Source organism: Pelophylax lessonae (assembly GCF_965119305.1).
Source record: "Pelophylax lessonae genome assembly, chromosome: 1".
NCBI classification, from domain to species: domain Eukaryota; kingdom Metazoa; phylum Chordata; class Amphibia; order Anura; family Ranidae; genus Pelophylax; species Pelophylax lessonae.
Window position 1 is genome coordinate 758,526,655 of NC_138768.1, and position 24,100 is coordinate 758,550,754.

The following is a 24,100-nucleotide window of genomic DNA, read 5'->3' on the forward strand; positions in this document are numbered from 1 at the left end:
ATTTATTTTTGGATGGAGCGGAGAGGAATTTGAGCCCGTCAGGTTTTTATTTCTGCCAATGCCCCTAATCAAGGATATTCACTCGCTCTATTTGTCCTGTTTACCATTATCATTAAAAGTGAAAGTAAAGGAAAATCCCAAATCTTGGTTGTCCCCAGAAAAGAAATGGAGGGGAAATCTTCCAATGGGGACACTAGTTCTGGTGACCTGGGGGTCCCCAAGTTATTCCCTTTTTTTGCAAGGATTTCCTCTCACTACTTGCCTGTCTACAGGACAGGAAGTGAAGGGAAATCACCGCAATGGGAAAGATGGAGTAAGAAAATCCGATAGGGGTTAGAACTAGTGATCGACCAATTATTGGCAAACCCGATATATCGAGGGCCGATATGCACTTTCCCCGATATATCGGAATCGCCCCCCGGAGGTTACCGATATTGCATATATTTCGGGAAAGTGCTTGTACCCGAGTGATGCCTGCAGCTGGAGGCATCACCCCGCTACCGGCGTCCATAGCCGACGGTCGGCTGTTTTGTAATGACAACCGATGTGGCTGAGAAGCCGCTTGGCTGTCATTACAAGGAGAGGGAGGGGATGCCCCCCCTTACACCACCTTCCACGGCTCGTCCAGGTCTCCTGTCCCACCAGAAGACCCGGGCAACCAGCCTGCATGGCCGCCGAAGACCTGATTAAAGCCGCATTCGGCTCTGATCGGGTCTCCATGTAAAAACCCGGAAGTGATGTCATGACATCATTTCCGGGTACTCCGCGCCAGAATAAAAGAAATTACAGCATTCAAAACAGCCAAACTTGGCGTTTTGAATGCTTTTAAGTGCAGAGGAGGGGGGTTTGGGGTCTTTTAAACCCACAGATCCCTCCACAACAGTACCTGTAAAGTAAAAAAAAAAAAAATGTTTTAACTGTACGAACATATCAGCCAATACCGATATGCAATGGCCAAAATATCGGTATCGTCAAATGAAAAACCGGTCGATCACTAGTTAGAAGCCTCCCTTTCTCCAAAAAAGGAGGTTTTGCCCATAGTTTTACTTTAGGGAAAAACATGAACAACATAACACAGAATATAGGGCAGGAATCTGTGCTGTCCTGGAAGATTTGTGGAAATTGAGTTACTAGGTAACTTTGTTTTCTCAAATCATATTTCAGGGCAGCACAGGAGAGGACAAGCTAGAAATAACATATCAGGCTGGGTCTACTGCTTGGAGAAACTTTTCCATACAACAGTTTTTGACAGGAAAGAAAGGCAATCAGCATGTGTCAAATCACTATCTGAAACTTCGACCACATGGCATGTCCGAAGAGCTTGAGGCAAACCACTAATTCCCTGTCCATGCGAAGGCCAAGGACCTGTCAAATACCACCATGCCTAAAACCACTAAAAGTTTCCAATTTTTAAAATGATTACGATGTGCACTGAAAAAAGCTTGTGGTTTTCTTAGACACCCTAGCAACTCACTTGGAAACTGCAAATAGTACCAAAAGGCTACTTTACTGTTTCTATCATTTGTATTTCGTAAAGGGTAACTCCACTTTGCAGGGAAATAAAAGAAAAAAAAAAAAGAAGAATATACCAAATTGCTACACAATTCATAATGTAATTAATAAAAATAACCTCTCTTTTTTCTGAGGTACCCCCAAAGGAAAATGTCGAAAGTGAAGCAGACCCTGCAACTTTCCTCACCAGAACCCTGAAAGTGCAGCAGATGATTGATAATTATAAAATCACTACCAGTCACAGTCATTTTTCTCATGAACACAAAAACCGCTATTTCTTCAGAATAACAAAAGATAGGAATTTGCAACAAAGTTTGTTAAAATCCCTGCAATGTAGATAGATCACACAGAGTGATGTTTTAGAGAAGGTTTTTTTTTTTCCCTGAACAAAAGTGGAGTTACTCTTTAACCACTTTACCACCGGAGGATTTTGCTGTCTTACATCTGGGCCACTTTTTGCGATTCGGCACTGTGCGACTTTGACAATTGTGTGGTCATGCAACGCCGTACCCAAACAAAATTTACGTCCTTTTTTTCCCACAAACAGAGCTTTCTTTTGGTGGTATTTGATCACCTGTGCGATTTTTACTTTTTGCGCTATAAACAAAAAAAATGACAATTTTGAAAAAATAATATATTTTTCACATTTTTTTATATGAAATTCCCCCAAAAAAATGTAAAAATCAAAATTTTTTATCATTTTTGGCCAATTTGTTTCCTGCTACATATTTTTGGGAAAAAAAAAAAAAAAAAAAAATCGCAATAAGCGTATTTAGATTGGTTTGCGCAAAAGTTATTGCGTTTACTAAGGGAAAGATTTCTGTCGTTTTTGGTGTTTTTTTTTTTTTAACGAGTAATGGCGGCGATCTGCGATTTTTTTTTGCGGGACTGCGACATTGCAGCAGACAGATCGGACCCTTGACTGACATTATAAAACACTTTTGGGGGTACCAGTGACATTACTACAGTAATCAGTGCTATAAATATGCACTGTTACTGTAAAAATGACACTGGCAGGGAAGGGGTTCATTTTATTGGAGAGGGAGGGGTTAATGTATGCCTGGTGCTTACTGACGTGTCTGGGGGGAGGTGACTGAGTGACTCAAGGACAGATCGCAGGTTCAGCTATGCTGAACACTGCACTCTGACCCTGTCTGTCACTTCGGAGATCCGCCCGCTTTGTTGACACAAGCGGGCGGATCTCCAGACTCGATTCCCCGACGATTGGGGAAGAGCAGTGGCGATCGCCGCTGCTCCTCCCCTGGCCCGACTCCGGCTGTGACTGAATACAGTGGGAGCGAGCCTCCGGCATGGGAGTGTCTGCCGACGTAGGTCTACGTCGTCAGGCCTACAACAGCCACTTTGCCACAGTAGAGCTCTAGTGAGCAGACGGCAAGTGGTTAAGATAAAATAGTACAGCTGAGAAGTTGGAAAAAACAAAAGCCAAATCCGACACACTCCACGCAAAACTCCAAAAATAGACTGGACAAAACTATTGGCACCTTCTCAAAATTGTAAGAAATAATTGCATTCCAAGTTTGTGATGCTCCTGTAATTTGTAATTAAACTCACCTCACCTGTGTCAGCAGGTGCTGACAATATAAAAATCCTACCGCCAACCAATTAAAATGGTGAAAAATAGACAGCCTTTCTGTTGTGTGCCTCCATGTGCCACACAGAGCATGGAGAAGAGAAAGAGCAGCAAAGACTTGTCTAAGGATTTGAGAACAAAAATTGTGAAAAAAGCATGGACAATCTTAAGGTTACAAGTCCATTTACAGAAATCTTAATATTCCTGTATCCACTGTGCGCAACATTGTCAAGAAGTTTACAGCTCATGGCACTGTAGCTGATCTCCTTGGATGTGGGCAAAAGAGAAACATTAATCAAAGAGTTTGCCAAAACTTACTCCAGGGAAGCCAAAAATCCTTTGCTGCTTTGAGTACTGGATGTCTTAAATGTGTGCATGGCATTATGAAATCTGAAGACTACCAAAGAATTCTGGGGTGCAATGTAGGGTACAGTGTCAGAAAGTTGGTCTTGCAGCAGGATAATGACCCAAAGCCACATGTTAAAAAGCACTCAGAAATGCTTAAAGCGGTAGTATCCCGCTTTTTTACACTTTTACCTACAGGTAAGCCTATAATAAGGCTTAGCTGTAGGTACAAATAATATCTCCTAAACCGGCACGGTTTAGGAGATATTTGCAGTGCATGCAGCCGCTCATGCGAGCGGCGCATGCGCTCTGAAGGTCCGGGGGGACCTTCAGTTTTGCTTGCCGGGAGCTTGCCGGAAAATCACATGCGCGGGAGTGACGTCATCTTGGCTCCGGCCAATCACAGCGCCGGAGCCGCCGAACCCGAAAAAGATGGCGAGGGATCATGTCAGCTCCCACAGCGATGTCCGGGGGTCCGTGTCGGGGCTTCGTTCTAAGGTAAGTAATACATAATGAGCTAGTATGCGATGAATACTAGCTCATTATGCCTTTGTCTTGCAGGTTTTTTTTTTTTTTTTTTGCATTTTTGGGTTTACAACCACTTTAAGACAAAGCGCTGGAGAGTACTGAACTGGCCAACGAGTCCAGATCTAAATCCCATAGAGCGTGGAGAGAGCTCAAAACCGCAGGTAGGAAAAGGAACCCTTCCGATCTGAGAGACCCGAAGCAGTAGGCAAAAGAAGAGAGGTTGAAAATTGATGTTAACAGGAAGCGATTTCTTTGCTATTTTTTCCAAGGGGTGTGCTGCCAAATAGTAAATTGAGGGTACCAAAAATTTTGTTCAATCCATTTTTGGAATTTTATGTGGAATGTGTCAGATTTGGCTTTTTGTTTCTCCACTTTTTTGTGTCATACCAATACAAACAAAGGAAACATGAGAATGCCTAAACATTTGGAATTGCAACACTTTTCTGGGTGAAGTGGTGCATTATTTGACAGAAATGCAGGGGTGCCAAAGTTTTTGGTGAGGACTGTATATAAAGTAATAAGTCGTGAAATTCTATACAAGGCCTAAGACACTGCAGAGAGATACCTTGGTAAGGTCACAGCAGCCAGGGGTGTTATCCCTAAACCAATTACTCCATGTTGTCTATGTACATTAATGCATAAAGTCTACACTCGTATTTCAGAAAGCTTGGGTAAATGTTAACGTATTTTCATGAAAGGAAAAAAATCTCCCAAATCATGAAGGTACTTATGCAAATGACGCCTACTTCACAAAGCAGACCATTAGAAATATCATGTACAGGACTCGCAGATAGTTAATTTCATATATTAAGCATGATCTGCAGCACAGAGAAAGCCTAGTAGAACATCAGAAATTAGACTTTACACCCGCTTACCTCCGAGTCTATTCTGTCCAAAAGAAAAAAAACAAAATAAATAAAGTTTACTCCCGGCCGATCATATAGCAGAGTGGGCTCAACCCGTGTCTGCTCTGCAGAAATTGAGCGGACATTGAGGAGTCATCCACCTACTCTGGTCTGATCAGCAGGGTATCTGTGAGCTGATCCCCTGTTAATCGGAGGGGAATCTGCCACATGTGAAAAGGGGTCTAGGGCTGAGTACATCAACTGGAGTACATATTAGATACCAGTTACCAAATAATAGGTACAACTTCAGCCTCTAGACATAACCTACCTACCAGCTTATAATGTCGCAAGTCCAGATCTAGTAATAAATAAAAGCTTTTCACACCACTGGAAAAGTTTGCAAACATATTACCCAAGTAAGTATATAACCAGCGCAATTCAGAGGTCCAACAACTGCAGGCATTAACAAGCAATTATTAAACACAGGCCTGTCTATACAGCAAGGTTTCAGCTTCTGCTATTCCCTGAGCTGCTGCCACTCTGCTCTGCAACTTGAGAGGTGTTAGGGCTGCTGCCACTGCCTCCAAAATGTCCTACTAATGGTGGACAGGAACACAAAGCACATATACCATGCACTTGTAAGAGGCATGCAAACATCCATAGCAACCAACACCCAAAGAGAGGACATCCTCCCAAGGGTACTCTACGCTTTGCCTCTCCACAGTATGGGTATAGTAGGAAGAAGGAAAGCTATAGGAAAAAAATTGGATTTTTGACTTACCGTAAAATCCCTTTCTCTTAAAGAGGTTGTAAACCTCGGACTTTTTTTTTTTTTTTTTTTAAAGTACACCTGAAAGACAAACACATAATGAGCTAGTATGCATCGCATACTAGCTCATTATAATATACTTAGCTTAGAACGATGCCCCGAAGCGCCGACCGCTCACCTCTCTCATGGGTGACATGTTCTGTCACCCTTCTTCCGGGTTCACGGCATCCGCCCATCTGATTGGACCCGCGATTACGTCATTCCCGCGCATGCGCGCTGGAGCCGACGGTCACGGCACGGGGGTCTGAAGGAACGGCATCAGCAGCCATTCCTTCAGAGCGCATGCACCAGTGATGTCACTGGCTGCATTTAAGGTAAACATCTCCTAAACGGTACATGTTTAGGAGATATTTACAGTACCTACAGGTAAGCCTGATCATAGGATTACCTATAGGTACAACTTGCAGTGGAGTGGAGGGACCAGTGTCCACCCAAAAACCCTCCAGATGGAGAGGGGGGACATCTACTCACCAAACCAGGAACCGGTTGGGCACCGCCCCAGACAGAACCCCTCTCCATCAAAATGGGGGGGGGGTCTGTCGGCCAGGAAGAACGCTGCGACTCAGGACGGGACCCAGTTGTATGTGACCTCGCGAGGCGTTTAACTTTCATGCCAGCCCCAGTACAGTGGGGCTATGTTGCGGCCAACCTAGCGCGGAGCTGAGGTCTGCGCGCGCTAGCTGGCCAGATTGGGGTGACCACTGGATCTAGATTATGCAGCTCATCAGTTGATTGTAGATTTCACAGGAAAAATCCAGGAGAAAAAAATTCAAACTAAAAAGAAAAAAAATTTCCAGGACCAGAGATCCCAGCAAGGAACTAGGTCTTTACTCCTGAATAGCAGAAAAAAAACTGAGTACCTATAGGGAGAGGGAGTATACCCCCTGGGACTACCCATAAGCATAGCCAGATTTTTTCTGCCTAGTTTCCTACTCCTGTAGGGGGCAGTATAACCCAATGGTTATGAAGATCAGGAGCTGTTTCCGTCAATTAACGAAAGAGAAAACTCCTCCCAACTACGTTGTAGCCATCTTCCAGATTTGTAGGTGCTGTCAAGGCGGAATCAGATTGCATGGTTTAGCATTGCTGACCAGATGAAGTCTACTGTAATACACCCTGGAAGATCTAGGTATGCCTACTGCTCCACCCCCCCCCAGAAAACCAAGAAGGTGATGAGGAACGAAGGTTCCACAACTAGGATGCTAACAAATGTAGCCTAGAAAACCCCAGATATGCAACCCCTCCAAGTCCACTGTCCTAGGAAACATGGGGAGCATATATTAGGAGGCCCCTGCAAATAGCACAAATACCTGAGAGAAACACAAACCATTTATGTTCCTGTTAGGCCGGAGGGAAAACAGATACAAGAACACTAGGTTTACGGCACGCTTTTTATTTGAATGTGGATGATCGTTTCCTGTTTTAGGTAGGTGGAGCCTCTCTCATGTGCTGTCCTTTCCCAGCCCCCCCCCCCCCCCCCCCCCAGATAACATGGTAGTTCAATCACAAGGTATTTTATAATGGAATGTGGATGTAGGTTATATCTAATCCACTACCAGAAATGTAAGAAACTGCGGGGGCACCCAGACATTGTTGAGCTATGTGCTGACAGCTTATATGCAGCCATTATCTGTGCTATTTTGTTTTCCCATGTGTTTTCTTTAATGTGAACCTATACTCTAAACTTGTAGGAGAGCACTCTCTGCAACAACTCTAAGTATTATTGGAGTTCAGGTAGAGGGAGTTGAACAGCGGCTCTATTTTAACGGATATCAGCCCCTACAATCCTCTGTATTGACAGAGATCATGTGACCAGAACCTTGGCTTTGGTCCTGTTATCAACTGGCAGAAGAGTCTGGGATTTCCCATACTGTAGCAACATGAAAGCTTTTCAGCACTCTCACTAACACATCTTATATGATGCAGTTTGTTTGCAGTTTTTTTTTTTTGTTAGAACACTACTCCAATTATCGTGATCAAACAATCCTCAGATAATGCAACATGTAGTCCTGCCATACCTATTCCCTGGTGCTGCACACAGTTCAGCGTAGTATTTAATCTTTGGCTCAGTACCACTGGTTCTCATTGTGGCCACTCCCCCATTGGAGAAGGTGAAAGTGATCATTTGGCTGCTTTTACTGGTTGGGAGTATCTGCAGGAGAGAAAAGAAGAGACAGACAGGGTAAACAATATGTATATAGCTTGTGTCTAATAAAAACATAGTTCAACAAAAAATGGTTTATGTAAGACCAAATTCCCGGGGACACTTACGGGGCTTAAAAGTGTAATCACACCTAAATTTATAATTGCCTAATTGCCCATCCCCAATCCTCTCTATCAGCACAACCTCGTAGTCCTCCACTGACCTGTACTCAGTCCTGTGTGATATCACTGACTTGATCGTACAGCTGCTTGTCAAGAAACCTCTAGCTGGGCCAGCACATGAATTTTGCACCATCATTCATCTCTCTACAGCCATTCAATTCTATGGAGCTTCAGAGTACAAGCTCATACTTTTAAAGTTCTTTTTGCACTATAAATGAAAAGTGCAAAGTGCACACAGGCCCACCTGCAAACATTTTGATGAGAGGCTGTGCAAAGTAGTCAGCAATATCTTGCTGAAGAAGGGGTTTTGGGGGGCTACAATATAGGTGTAATATCTTGCTGAAGTATGGGTTTTGGGGGGCTACAATATAGGTGTAAGGCTGTGTTTTAGAATTAAGTGTTATTTCTAAGGGTTAGGTTAGGCAGTGTTTCTCAAACTTGGAAGCACCTGGTGGAACTGGGGGGCGGGGGGTGGACTGGGGTGTTTTAAGCTGCAGGTAGGGTGAACAAGACGGCAAGGATCACTATAAAGAAAACTTTTAGCATCCCACAGTGATCTGATTGGGGGGCAGTTTTTTGATGCAACCATTTTGTGCAGCACTAAGGGGCCTAAATGAGCCAAACAGCTGACCAAAGGTGTTTGCAGCTATAGACTATTTGAAAACGGGGCTCTCATAAGCATTTGGCCACAACAATGGGGCTTTATTGCATTTGCTAAATACTAGACATGAACCGAAATTTCGGCGGCCAAAAATGGTGTTATCTGCATTTTGCTAATCATAGAAAAAGGTTCCAATAATAGCGCCAAAAATGCATGTGGTTATACGGTGCTTATGGTGTTTTTCATAGGTCATGTGACAAAAAAAAAAAAACTGACCAAAAATTCAGCAAGCTGGATTTTTAACACCACAACAGAAGCGCAACAAACCAGTGTGAAGACATACATAGAATTTAACCACTAGCCAACCGCTCACGTTGCTGCTACTGCAGCAGAGCGGCTCGGCTGGGTCCAGCGACGTAGACCTACGTCGATGGATTCCTCCCTCTCTCCCGCTGTATTCAGACACAGCGGGAGTTGGGCCAGGGGAGGAGAGGCGGTGATCACCGCTGCTCTTCCCCGATCGTCGGGGAAAGAGTGAGGAAATCTGCCCGCTAGTGTAAACAAAGCGGGCGGATCTCCTCTTTGACAGGCAGGGTCAGATCACAGGATTCAGCATGGCTGAACCTGCCATCTGTGTCACACAACCCCCACACACGTCAATAAGCATGAGGCACACATTTAACCCCTTGATCACCAACAGTGTTAACCCCTTCCCTGCCAGTGTCATTATTACAGTAACTGCATATTTTTAGCACTGATTAATGTAGTAATGTCACTGGTCCCCCAAAGTGTCAAAAATATCAGTTAGGGCTCCGATCTGTCCGCTGCAATGTCGCAGTCCCGCAAAAAAAAAAAATCACAGATCGCCGCTATTACTAGTAAAAAATAAATAAATAAAAAATGACAAATCTTTCCCGTAGTTAGAAAACGTGATTACTTTTGTGCAAACCAATCAAAATATACTTATTGTGATTTTTTTTTTACCAAAAATATGTAGCAGAAAACAAATTCGCCTGAAATGTTAAAAAATTTTGATTTGTAATTTTTTTCGGGGGGAATGTTATATATCAGAATGTAACTTTTTCAAAATTGTCACTCTTTTTTTCAAAAATTAAAAATTGCACAGGTGATCAAATAGCACCAAAAGAAAGCTCTATTTGTGGGGGAAGAAAAAGGACAAATTTAATTTGGGTACAGCGTTGCACGACCGCGCAATTGTCCGTTAAATTAACGCAGTGCCGAATCGCAAAATATGGGTTGGTCAGGGAGGGGGTTAAATCTTCCGGTCTTAAAATGGTTAAAAATTCGCTCATATGAGAATTTTTTTGTAAAAGACATGAAGCTAAATATATATATATATATATATATATATATATATATATTTTTATTTTTTATTATTTATATATATATATATATATATATATATATATATATATATATATATATATATATATATATATATATATATATATATATATATTTTCTTAAAACTCATTTTCAGTTTTCGGCCAAGTGCATCCTGCATTTTTGGTTTTGGCACCAAAATTTCAATTTTGTACACTTCTACCAAATACTAGGTTTCTTTGTTTTATAGGTAACCTGAATCGCTTTTTTTCCCTTTCTGAAAACCCAGAAACTAGGCATATTATTATTTATTACTATACAGGATTTATATAGCACCAACAGTTTACGCAGCGCTTTACAATATAAACAGGAGACAATACAGTTACAATGTAATAAAATACAAGAGGATTAAGAGGGCCCTGTTCAGAAGAGCTTACAATCTATTATAGGAAAAACTTGGCATTTAAGAGTGCTTGTGTTCAATCATTACAAAAGGCAAATGCATGGCAAAGTTTTTCTGAAATGAATGGCCCTGACAAAAATAAAGAGTAAGCGGTGTTAAATAAGTTCTGTGTATTTTATAATAGTTGAAGACTCACAGCTTTGTTATCTGGCTGGTTGCTGTCAAATCCGGTGGTTAGGTCACGCACTCCAGTAACCTGAAATTTACCGCACAGCTTGGGGTAACCAGAGTCTCCATCATAGTTTCTCAGGTTATCAAAAAGATTCTTGATTGTAGTCTGATCATAGCATAGGAAATATGAATTCCTGCTAATGTGATATCCATACCTGCCAAAAGGTGAATCAAAAAGGTGTATATTCTAAGAATATGCAAGATACGATGAAAATTGACTGCTGAAAATGTGGATAGAAGCTTTTTTTTTAAAACTTTTACTAATTAAGAATATGAACATAGTTTAATGTCTATAGTCTGGACACAGGAGTACTTTAAGGTTACAGCACTGGACCACTGGAACCTCCTTCAGGTAGTTCGGAGCTCTTAAATATGACAGATATAATTCAATATCCGAGGACTTCAATAGTGGCACAGTAACCAGGTTTTAATAGTTTACTGTATATGACCAGGATCAATAAATCAGCAATAACTAAAAGCAACAAAACACTGTTACAAAGGGCTTCTATATTTTTACTGTTAAAGGTCCACTTTAAAAGGCTCATTCACAGTGATGTAAGGTATACTGCATACTGTGTACCATTTTAAACGCATCTTTACACAACTCTACAATAGATTATGGGCTGGGCTAGTGTACAAAAAAAATAAATAATAAATAATTCGGACACAACTCTGCCTGGGGCCATAATTTATTTACACTTTACACATGTAAACCCTCATCAGAAAGTGAAATGGATGGCCGCACACTCCGCTGGAACATAGTGACTTTAGTAATCCAGTATGTTTCCACCCAATGGCATTTGATGTTATGAATAAGTGCCACTGGGCTTGAAACGCGTTAACATTCCTCCTATCTGAATTCCCGCTCTACGTGTTGTGTGCTTTTATGCCCATTTGTGACATGATTAATAAAGTTACTACGTTCCAGCAGAGTGTGTGGCCATCCATTTTGCTGTCTGATGAAAGTTTACCTGAATACAGTGTAAATGAATTATGACCCCAGATGGCATTGTGTCCCATTTTTTTTTTACACTTTTAGGCAGCCCCTAGACTAGTATACAGCTGTGTAAAGATGCGTATAACTGTATACTTACTGTATGCAGTATATATTACATCACTGTGAATGAGCTTTTAAAGTGGACCTTCACTTTCTGCTGTTTCTAGAGGATGGGCGAGCACCTTTGCAGTGGATGTAGCATGTGGATCCTGTTGCGCATATCTTGAGCAGTGTCTCTCCCAGTTTACCATTTTAAATTTCATGCTGTTGGGCAGTGTACAGCGGTACAGGTACCCTATTGGTCGCTTTAGTTGTTTCTAGATGACGGGTCAATAACAATGTGTGTGTGTGTAATGCAGGCACCATTACTAATTACACACAGTCAGTCTGAACGGATCACTGATGCACAGAATGAACTTGGGTAGTCAATTATGTATTATTACGAATTGCTGTTACTGGCACATCAACCAGGAGCAGCAGCGATGGCCAATCAAGATCTAGTACGCTGCATGTAAGCGCTGCACAAATGTTACAGGTGTATAGCGCATATGTAGAATCTTTCTGCCAGCAAGATCCGGTGTACTTTGGATCCTACGTCAGTGTAAACGAGCCCTTAAAGGGATTTCATATAAAAAGCACTTAATGTTCCAATTCTACTTTGAAAATATTGTATCATGATCTTTTGAATAATAAAGAACCTACTTGTTGAAAATGGCATTCAGCTGCTGGGACAAGGTGAGGTTCTTTGTTGCCAGATAGCTGGCCATTTCTGCAGCAATGGCAGCAGCACTTACTCCATCTTTGTCCAAGACAAAAGGACAGCACATGTATCCTGCAATCAGATTTACAATAAATCTTAGTCATTAGGAAGCAAACCGAGATCAACAAAGCATATAAATAGTTCAGTATGTACAACGAATCCACAGTCTGAATAAGTCAACTAACCTATTGCCTCCTCAAATGCAAACAGTACAGTCTTTCCTTGATCAATGAGTTCTTTTGCCCTATTTCCCAACCATTTAAATCCTGTCAGCGTCTCCTAAAAGACAAGAAAAAAAAAAAAAAAAAGTGTCCTGGGAATCAAACATAAGATGTTGGCAGGCTGTTGGTAGACTGAGTGCAATACAGGAATAGTACCTCAAAGTGGAAACCTTCCTGCAAAGCGATTGCCCGGAGGATCTTTGAAGAGACCGTACTTGCCAGCATGTAGACATTTTTCATTGCACTGGGGTTTGGGTTCTGCTCCTTCCAGCAAGTGAAAACCCACCAGCCTAGCAGAGAACCCAACTCATTTCCAGAGAACACTTTCCATTCGCCACTAAATGGAAACAAAATAGTAAGAAATGGTAAGTTTTAATGACAATGAACAGTCAATGATTCCTTTATTACTGCATACAAGAATTATTACAGTTTGCTTCCAGATCATTACATCTTTAAGATTCCCCCTTTATATCACTGGACAAAAGATAAGGTTCTCAGACACTAAAAGTAGAACTAAAGTGAAGAAAATGTGAGCAGGCAGGTTCTTTATTGCAGAAGAGAAATCCTATGTCTTTTCTACAATGAAACACATTTACCGGTGTGATCACAATCTTCTTAAAGTGGAGCCCCACCCAAAAGGGGAAGCTCTGCTTGTCTGCACAATCCCCTCCCCTGCCACATTTGGCCTTTTTTTGGGGGAGGGGGGTTTTGACAGGTACTTGCTCTCACTTTTGGGACAGATCGCCATGGCGAAATACAAGAAAAATCTGACCCTTGTCCTTTACCCCACAGCCTTCTGGGACACACACACACAGGTCCCAGAAGACTGCGGGGCAATTCCCAAAGCACAGCGTGACTTGTGCATGCGCAGCAGGAAACTGTCTTCCAGTTTCCCTTACCTAACATGCCTGGTGCCTGCACTCTAAACCGATAAAAGATTTGGCTCAGGTGCCAACATCTCCGAAATCCTGGACAGGTAATTGTCCTATTAAAAGTCAGAAGCTACAGTAATTGTAGCTGCTGACTTAAATTTTTTTTTGGGGAGACTGGAGCTCCTCTTTAAGCATATATACTGAACTGATCCAGCTCAGTTGTCAATCTAGGCATACCCACAGGCGGTCCTTGCTCTCCCCCCCCCCCAATAGCAAGCTGCTTGATATGGGTGCACTCGTACAAGCGCCACTCTGTGTCTCCGCTTCCTCGTCACTGGCTGTGCTTGAGCCAATGAGGAGGGAGAGAGATGAGAAAGCCTCTGCTCTCATGCACATCGTTGGATCGAGATCAGGTTTAGGTACGTATTTTGGGGTTGGGGGATGCAGAGAGTACCTTACTGCATAGAATGCAGCACAGTAAAAAAAAAACTTCTGCCTTTACAATCACTTTAAGCACGGGAAAGCATTTCTAAAGTGAATTTCAGCATGCAATATTAGGTATCATTGCTGTTTTATTTGAACCCCTATTGACAGCAGCCTGCAAGACGACCAGGACCAAGAAGAGCTAAAGCTGGCCGTACATGGCTCATTTGCCTCCTCCTAGATCCTTTGGCTTCAGTACTTACTCACTGACCTGGAACAAAAATACAAATCAGGAATGTCAGAAGTCTTCATCTGCATACTTGCTCTGGATCAGTGACTCAATGTATTGAAACCTGACGGTCAGATTGAGAACAAGGCAGCTAGCATCTTCACAAAGAGAGGTTAGCAATGGCTACCTCCATGTTTAGTAATGTTTAGGCCGGCCATACACTAATTGAAATCCGACTAACTCAGCAGGAACCGGCCAAATTTCAATCAGTGTGTGACTGTCCCTGCTTGATAGAAGTTGATCGTTTGATCGACTTCTGTCCAAGGAACATGCTGGAAAACTCTTCTTGATCAGTGGCTGCAGCTAATCAGCCGCAGCTGCTGATCAGTGTATTCAGAAAGCTACAGGTCCCACTGTCAGAATACAATGTCCCAGAGGGGGGGGGGGGGGGGGGGTTTATTCCTACATCCAACCCGTTTGTGTGGATGGGAGAATCTATGGCCAGTATTAACGTACTGAGAAAGAGTAGGCAGAGACGAGAGGTTGTAAACGGCTTGGTATCCCTAAAAGCAATAAAAATCTACAGTGCTTTGCGAAAGTATTCGGCCCCCTTGAACTTTGCGACCTTTTGCCACTTTTCAGGCTTCAAACATAAAGATATAAAACTGTTGATACAAGTGGGACACAATCATGAAGTGGAACGAAATTTATTGAATATTTCAAACTTTAACAAATAAAACTGAAAAATTGGGCATGCAAAATTATTCAGCCCCCTTAAGTTAATACTTTGTAGCGCCACCTTTTGCTGCGATTACAGCTGTAAGTCGCTTGGGGTATGTCTCTATCAGTTTTGCACATCGAGAGACTGAAATTTTTGCCCATTCCTCCTTGCAAAACAGCTCGAGCTCAGTGAGGATGGATGGAGAGCGTTTGTGAACAGCAGTTTTCAGTTCTTTCCACGGATTCTCGATTGGATTCAGGTCTGGACTTTGACTTGGCCATTCTAACACCTGGATGTGTTTATTTGTGAACCATTCCATTGTAGATTTTGCTTTAGGTTTTGGATCATTGTCTTGTTGGAAGACAAATCTCTGTCCCAGTCTCAGGTCTTTTGCAGACTCCATCAGGTTATCTTCCAGAATGGTCCTGTATTTGGCTCCATCCATCTTCCCATCAATTTTAACCATCTTCCCTGTCCCTGCTGAAGAAAAGCAGGCCCAAACCATGATGCTGCCACCACCATGTTTGACAGTGGGGATGGTGTGTTCAGGGTGATGAGCTGTGTTGTTTTTACGCCAAACATAACATTTTGCATTGTTGCCAAAAAGTTCGATTTTGGTTTCATCTGACCAGAGCACTTTCTTCCACATGTTTGGTGTGTCTCCCAGGTGGCTTGTGGCAAACTTTAAACGACACTTTTTATGGATATCTTTAAGAAATGGCTTTCCTCTTGCCACTCTTCCATAAAGGCCAGATTAGTGCAGTATACGACTGATTGTTGTCCTATGGACAGAGTCTCCCACCTCAGCTGTAGATCTCTGCAGTTCATCCAGAGTGATCATGGGCCTCTTGGCTGCATCTCTGATCAGTCTTCTCCTTGTATGAGCTGAAAGTTTAGAGGGACGGCCAGGTCTTCGTAGATTTGCAGTGGTCTGATACTCCTTCCATTTCAATATTATCGCTTGCACAGTGCTCCTTGGGATGTTTAAAGCTTGGGAAATCTTTTTGTATCCAAATCCGGCTTTAAACTTCTCCTCAACAGTATCTCGGACCTGCCTGGTGTGTCCCTTGTTCTTCATGATGCTTTCTGCGCTTTAAACGGACCTCTGAGACTATCACAGTGCAGGTGCATTTATACGGAGACTTGATTACACACAGGTGGATTCTATTTATCATCATTAGTCATTTAGGTCAACATTGGATCATTCAGAGATCCTCACTGAACTTCTGGAGAGAGTTTGCTGCACTGAAAGTAAAGGGGCTGAATAATTTTGCACGCCCAATTTTTCAGTTTTTTATTTGTTACCAAAGTTTGAAATATCCAATACATTTGTGTCCCACTTGTTGTTGATTCTTCACAAAAAATGACAGTTTTATATCTTTGTGTTTGAAGCCTGAAATGTGGCAAAAGGCTGCAAAGTTCAAGGGGGCTGAATACTTTCGCAAGGCACTGTATGTGCTTGTGGTTATTCTTTAAGGAGTGGTGGAAAACAGCAATGTTTCTGTGCTTGTAGGTAAACTCAACTCAAAGTGTTACTAAAACCACAACAGTAAAATCAATGTGCATATGCAGTAAAGCATGCTTGTTCTACTCACTGTGGAACCTAAGGGGTTAATCCTCTGCATTGTGTATAAAGGCTGTGTGATCAGATCTCTCTGATACTCCTCTTTTTTAACTGACTCCAATCCATCTTGTGATAGAACAGAGCATTAGGGGTCAGGCTGCACATGCTCAGTTTGGTGTGTATTGATAGAGTTTTTTTTTTTTCTTGGCAGGGCGCATGTGATCAGCACAGGGCCAATCAGCACTGTCCAGACAGAGGATTACGAGATGAGATGAAGAAGAAAACTCATCCTACAAGCTTTAGGCAGAGACTGATGCAAGTCTCAAAATTGCTATATACTGCTGATGAGAAAAGCCATTTAGCAGTTTAGATTACTAAAATAATTGCATTCCTCTCTCGGTGTACTGTGGGAGGCCAGATATAGCGAATACAGAGTCCTGGGTTTAGTAACACTTTAAAGCCGGGTAAACTAGACTATCGTGTACTCCCTGCCTAGTAGGTTCATTTTGTGACCTTGTGACTGGCAGCATGACCTACTATTTTAGAAATTCAAAATGCTCAGTTAAATGTCAGGTTGAGGTCAACATCAATTTTCTACTTCAAATACAAAGTCAAGTAGATTGCAAGAACCCAGGCAGAAACAACATAGTAAAAGGTTTAAAAAATGTATTTCCTTTTTCTTATGTCTGAACATAAAAATGAAAAGGTAAAGCACATCGGTAATGTAACACCGCCATCGCCTCTGCAGGTTGGTGAATTGTAGACTGTGCAGGCCATTGGAAGTGCAGCTCTTCAAACAGATAGAAGATTGCCTCCAAGTTTTTCTTTCCCTTTACAGCTAAGTTAACTAAAGTAGTGAAACAGTGCTAATACAAATAAGACAGAAAGATTACTACTACTGCCAAAATACTACAATATTCTCTAGCAATATCATTCCTTAGCTGCGTCAGCTTCTTGCGCAGCACTCATTAATCTTTTCTGAGTGGATCTGTACGTCACTGCAGACCTTTCAGCTTGATTGAAGGTCTCTATAAATCATGATGCATTGCAGTCTACAATGTCAATTTCAGTGTAATATGGCATCATCAGGACAACTAGCAGAGTAAAAGGCTGTTATTAAGAAAAAAATCAATTTTACAAGAAGCCCTGTGTACCCTGTGTGACACACAATGGATACAATGCAGCTGCTTCATTCCTGCATGAATTGAACAGGTCCAAGAGGATTAGATGGTGCCACCAAAATCAATGTGCCATTTACATTACCCACTAGAGCCATCACACCACCTACGGTCCATAACAAAGTTTACATTTCTGCCATGGGTCTACTGATTCAGCAGATACGTTGTCATAACTTAAAGAAGCATTTCCAGAAGGTATTAATTATTGTTGAAATCCCCAGGGGATCCAGTGTACCTTGCATTTGATCCCATTCAAATCTGCCTACTGGTTGCTGAGCAGTGTGGTCAACTTGCCAAAACGCTTTCTGACCACGCTGAATGGCAAAGATGGATCAATTATTGCCTCTGACTGAAAGCGCAAAGAGTTGAGGGGCAGTGGTAGACAATGCACAGAGCTCACACAGCCTTCGCGGCCTTCTCCTTTGAGCACTGCCAGGATGAATATTTGCAGCCTTCTATCGATTGTGAAGCTTTGCGCCTCCCTCTGTTGTCTTTAGATATTGAAAAAAAAAAAAAAAGAAAAAAAAAAAAAAAAAAGAAGAAGAAGGACTACTGATCCCAGACCCAAGCCCATCCAACATCGTACGCTTTTCAGAGGAGAGTACACTTGTAACTGTTATCTTGTGTTGTTGTGAATGAATGACAGTGCCAGAGAGCAGCCTGTCATATACAAAACCAGAAGCCCACAACCACACAGTCATCTTCTACACTATTATTCACCGTTATTTGTGTTTTTGTCAATGACAGCGCTAATCTCCATAGCCCTCATTCAAAACACAAGCTGACAGCTAAAAGTTTACTCTTCTTGGAAAAGCAGGTGACGGCAGAAGGCAGGATCAGGTGTGGAATCAGTAGCTTTTCCATTCAGTATAATAGCAGCAGAGGAGGAGGCACAGAGCTTCACAACAGATAGAGGGCTGCAGACTGAAGAGGGGTGGGAGTTGCTTCACTGCTGGCTGTAGGTCACCCACAGGAATGCCCATACAAGTCTGGGGGGAGGCTACATTCAGCACTGAGAGAAATGTAAATGTGGTTTTACTTCTAAACCACTGCACTGATTTTAATGTGATCAAGTGCTATGTGCACTGGCATTTTTTTTTTTTTGCACTATTTTTATTGTGACACTTTTTAGCTACAAGGTCAAAAACTAAACCTATACTGGGAAAAATTTAAAAATGGACTATTATTGACCTTCGGAAAATGCTGTCTGGCTGCCTCGCTGATCTCAGGCTTCTGGTATTGATGGTTTTTGATTCACTAACATGAAGCAAGTAGACATCTCCATCCTAAATTGGAGACTTGTTCCAGGTCAGCAATTCAAAGTATTAAAGCAGAACTAAAGGCTTAATAGTTACCTGAATAATGTTCCTGCGTCAGCATTTTCTTCTTGGTGGCGGTCTTCGGGCCTCTTTATTGGCCACTGGGGATGACCTAAATCCTGCGCATGTGCAGAAGCCCGTCGATGTAAGCTAGGCTGCTTATGTGCAGCTTAGTTTACAGTGCCAGAGAAGGCAGTGAGCAGGCAGGTAGGGGCATTTTACATCTCTTCTGCAAGTCTGCCTGCTTGCGGTTTCTTACAGAGGAACTTTAGTTCTATTTTAACCACCTCCCATCTGGCCAACAGCTGGACAGCAGCAGTGCTGATGCAGGTGGACATACTCGTACATCCTCCTGCATTACCCACTCGTGAGCGCTCTCAAAAGCGCACAACGGCGCGATCTGTGAGCCCCCTGTCCAACAGACACAGGGGATCCCAGATCAGGGTACAACAGGACAATGGTGATTGGCTCAGTACCATGTGATCGCTGTGGCCAACCACAGCAATCACAATCAGCAATAGTAAACAATGGCTGTCATTCATAATGCCACTGTTTGCTATTGTGATCTGTGTGATTGGTAACAGTGATCACATGGTACTGGGCCAATCACGGCAGCCCTGTACTATGCGATAACTGTGGCCAATCACAGAAGTAAACAATGCCATTGATGAATGATGCCAAACGCAGATAGAAATGATTGCCTAAGTAAGCAGAGCCTACCAGTTAAGTTTTTCATAACCGGATACTGCACCAATCTGTCTCAATCCCATTTGCTAGTAATTTATTGATCCTTGAACACACCTACGTGTAATGCAGGAATACCCTTTTTGCTGCCACTCACATACTAAGAGTATCAGTACTAAGATGCAAGAGGCAAAGAGAAAAAAGATGTTAAGTGCACTTCTTACTGGAATTCAACCCTATTAAAAGGGGGTATGCATGTGCTGTGCCTCCCTACAGAACCTGTAAGGTGATACGTGTGTGCGGTTTCCTCCTACTGAACTTGGTAGGTGGTATGTGTTGGAGATACAACAACTTTAAAGCTTAGCCTATTAGAGATTAACTGCAGTTCACAAATAGGACACTAGATGTCGCTAATGCTCAGTGATATGCTATGCATTTTTTATGATGTGTTGTAATATCCTGTACACTATACTGAACTTGTTGGTTATCTCTTCCTGTCTGTTCTTATTACAATGAGGTGACATCTTTGATATCTGTGTTATGTTCCAATAAAGAAGCCAGTTCCTGTTTACTCCACAATGTCTGATCTGAATGGACTCTGCTGCACCCAGTGATCGCACTCTGCAACAGGTTATGGGCCCAGGATCTGGATAAAGATCGACATAAGGAAGCTTTCCAGTGACATCTCCTATAGACAAGTAAGACTGTTTATATATAAAGGAGGGAAAAAATGTCCGGAAACTCAGAACTTAAACTCTCAGTGGCCAAGCTGAACAATGACAATTATCAGCTATGGAAGTTCAAAGTGGAAATGCTATTATCTAGAGAGATGACTTGTGGGAGGTTACCACCACAGAGAGGCCACAGGACAATAATCAGGACTGGGACAAGAAAAACAGACAGTCACGGGCCACCATAAGCTTACTAGTGGAGGATGATCAGCTCATACATATACGCCATGAGGACACAGCGAAAGGCATGTGGGACGTTCTGAATAGACTGCATGAAAGATCCAGTTTAAACAGCAAGCTGTTTCTACTGCGGAAACTTTACAAAATGAGACTTCGCAGAGAACAGGACATGCAGGAGCACATAAACGCAATGCTGGAAGTGATTGCACAACTCAGATCAATCGGGGAGAATATAACAGACAGCCACGCTGCAGCCATGTTGTTATGCGGTTTGCCCGATACATATACTGCACTGATCAATGCACTGGAGACATGGCCTGAGACTAACATTTGTAAAAACCAGGCTCATAGATGAGTATCAGAGAAGAAAGGAATTAGTGCATGACTCCACATAAACCGACACCAGAACCGCTCTTAAAGCTACAGATGCAAGGTTACACAGGAAAGAGACCAGAGTGTGTTTCAGATGTCACAAACAGGGACACATAAAGAAAGACTGTACTATATGGAAAGCAGAGCAAAGAAGAGAGCGTCCATCTTATGTAGGGATGCACCGAAATTTCGGCCACCGAAATTTTCGGCCGAAAATGGGTTAAAATGCCGAAATTAATGGCCGCAGCGCAGGTTTGAAAAGTCCCTGATTCTCCCGTCCGTAGGATAGGAGAATCAGTCTGTTCAATTAGGGGCCGTGGCTGCAGCAGAACGGAGCGTCTGTGACACCTCGTCTCTCACACTGCCCAGCAGCGAGCAGTACTCCCCCCTCCCAGACACGGACAGGAGAGGAGATAGGCACACACACAGCTCGTCCTCCTCCCCCTCCCACCCCAGTTTTTCTGTCTGCCCGGGGCCGCCCACTCTCCTATCTCGGCGTATGTCTGTGCAGGACAGAGAGGGGGATGTGGGCGGAAATATGCAGAACAGCAAGCAGCTACGTACACATTGCAAGCCTCATGAATGAAATCTGAGCCATCCTTTTTTTTTTTTTCTCTAGCAAAGCGTCCACATGACAACCAGTGAAACTAAGTTGTTAAAACTCTTGGGCTATCTTGACCAGTATCTGCCAAAAGCTCCCTGTCTTTGAACTGAAAAGAAGCAGTGCAGAAATGGCAGTAACAAACACCAAATTATTCCAAACAGTTCAATTACTTTGCTGTTTGTAATTAAGTTTATTCTAATGTTTGAAATAATGTCAGTTTTTAAAGACATGTACTTTATTTGAAGGTTAATTACCCTGAAGCAGCAAATGTACTTTTTTACTTTGTATGTATACATAATGTTTCATTTAAGTTTATGCAATTCTGTGTTCTATAGGAACATAAAAATAAATCTTCTTGCATAAAAAAAAAAAAATTAACCCCTTTTGTACTGCATTAGTGCAACCAGTATCAGTGCAGCGAGTGTTAATTAACACTGATACTGGTTGCACTAATGCAGCACAAAGGGGTTAATTAACTGCCACTGGTCGGTCACTAATGCATCAGTGACCAGCAGTGGCAATACATTAACCCCCCTCATGCTGCATAATACTAATACCATTGGTAATTAAATTAACCTCTTGCCAACCCTTCACAGTACATATACTGTGACAGGGTGGCAGCAACAGGTGTACGTCACTGCCTGTTTTTTGTGTATGCCCCTGTTCTATCTAATTTAAAATTATTTGGGGGAAAAAGTCATTTTCGGTTTCGGTTTCCGGCCAAGGGCCTCCTGCATTTTCGGTTTCGGTTTCGGCCCAGAATTTTCATTTCGGTGCATCCCTAATCTTATGCTAAACAAAAAGGTCAAAGCCATAATCAATGATCCATGGGAAGGAAACTGGAATGCCACTTTTAAAGCGACAGGCAACAATACATGTCAAGGCTGGTGCATCGATTCGGGGGCAACCAGTCACATGACGAGTGATAGAAGTTTTTTCACAGAACTTGATCTGAACAACAAAAGAAACTATTTATCTTGCAGATGGAAGCAAAATACATGCAGAAGGATATGGGCATGGAACCCTTGTATGCCCTGATGATGCGGGACACAATCTAGCCATACCAGTGAAAGATGTGCTTTATGTTCCTAATCTAGAAGGAGGACTCTTATCTGTGAAGCGTCTGACAGCCAGAGGACTCACTGTAAAATTCAAAGGTAACAAGTGTTCAATCCTAAATGGCAACCAGACATTAGCAAGTGCCAAGTTGGATGATCATCTATATCACCTCGACACAGTGAAGGAAAAAGTGAGACTATGTACACACAAGCACAATGACTGTATACATATATGGCACAGACGTCTAGGTCACAGACACCCAGAATGCATACAGGAACTACAGAGGAGGAATCTGACAAGGGATCTAACAATATCCCCTTGTCCAGTTACTGTTAAGTGTGAATGTTGCATTAAATTCAAAGTTACAAGAGCAACACTTCCCAAAGTCAGTCAGAAGAGAGCTTCAAGACCACTTGACTTAGTTCACAGTGACGTGTGTGGCCCCCTAAACCCACCCACACCTGGAGGCAAAAAGGTACATAGTGACTTTCATAGACGACTATTCAAGATACACAGTCACCTACCTAATGCAACACAAGAGTGAAGCTTTTGACAAATTACAAGACTATTTAATAAAGGCCAGTAACAAGTTTCAGAGGAAGCCTCTCATACTTCGGAGTGACAATGGAGGTGAATTCACAGGATATAAGATACAAGAGTACTTAAAACAGAATGGAATAGAACATCAAAAGACAGTCCCATATACACCAGAACAAAATGGAGTAGCTGAAAGAAAGAACAGAACTCTGACTGAAATGATCAGATGTATGCTGACAGACTCTGGACTACCACAAAAATACTGGGGTGAAGCAGCTATGACAGCTACATATTTGCAGAACAGACTTCTTTCCAGAACAATAGAGAAAACTCCATATGAACTTTGGCACAATGAGAAGCCAAATGTAAAACCCCTAAGAGTTTTTGGATGCAAAGCATTCATCTACATACCTGAAGAAAAACGCACCAAACTCCAAAACAGAGCATTTGAAGGTATCTTTGTTGGATATAGTGAAAATGTCAAAGGTTACAGAATCCTAAATCCCAAAATAGACAAGGTTACCATTAGCAACAGCATAACTTTTGTTGAAGATTTAAGAGACAATGTAATGACAACAGTAGAAGCAAAAATAGAAGAGAAAACTGACATTGACCAGCCCATCTCTGTAACTTTTGAACAAACAGTTGGAGTGAGTGCAGACTCTACCAGTACTGAAGAGCAGACACAAGAAGGCTCAGACACAAAACTGAGACGTTCAACAAGAGAAAACAAGGGTAAACCACCTGTACATCTCTCATACAAAGCAAGTACTGCCAGTATCAATGAACCTGCAACCTGGGAAGAAATATCTCAGCTTTCAGAACAAGAAGCAAGTAAATGGATAAAGGCTGTTGATGAAGAGATAAAATCCATGCATGACACTAAAACATGGACACTTACAGAACTACCACCCGGAAGGAAAGCCATAGGCTGTAAATGGACTTTTAAAGTGAAATACAATGCAGATGGCACAATTGAACAATACAAAGCAAGACTAGTAGCCAAGGGCTATTCTCAAAAATATGGAGAGGACTATGACGAGACATTTGCACCAGTAGTCAAGCACACTACAATACAGACTTTACTGACAGTAA

General features: G+C 42.3%; 1 protein-coding gene across 1 annotated transcript in view; it reads right to left on the minus strand.

Annotated features, from left to right (window-relative positions):
• Window positions 1-24,100, minus strand: part of PGM2 (phosphoglucomutase 2) — a 93,478-nt gene that overhangs the window by 6,620 nt on the left and 62,758 nt on the right. Inside the window, exons 9-13 of the mRNA XM_082252801.1 lie at window positions 12,689-12,869; window positions 12,497-12,590; window positions 12,254-12,383; window positions 10,520-10,709; window positions 7,669-7,802 (exon numbers count right to left, since the gene is read on the minus strand). Coding sequence (XP_082108927.1) covers window positions 7,669-7,802; window positions 10,520-10,709; window positions 12,254-12,383; window positions 12,497-12,590; window positions 12,689-12,869 — 729 coding nt within the window. The remainder of the gene's footprint in view (window positions 1-7,668; window positions 7,803-10,519; window positions 10,710-12,253; window positions 12,384-12,496; window positions 12,591-12,688; window positions 12,870-24,100) is intronic.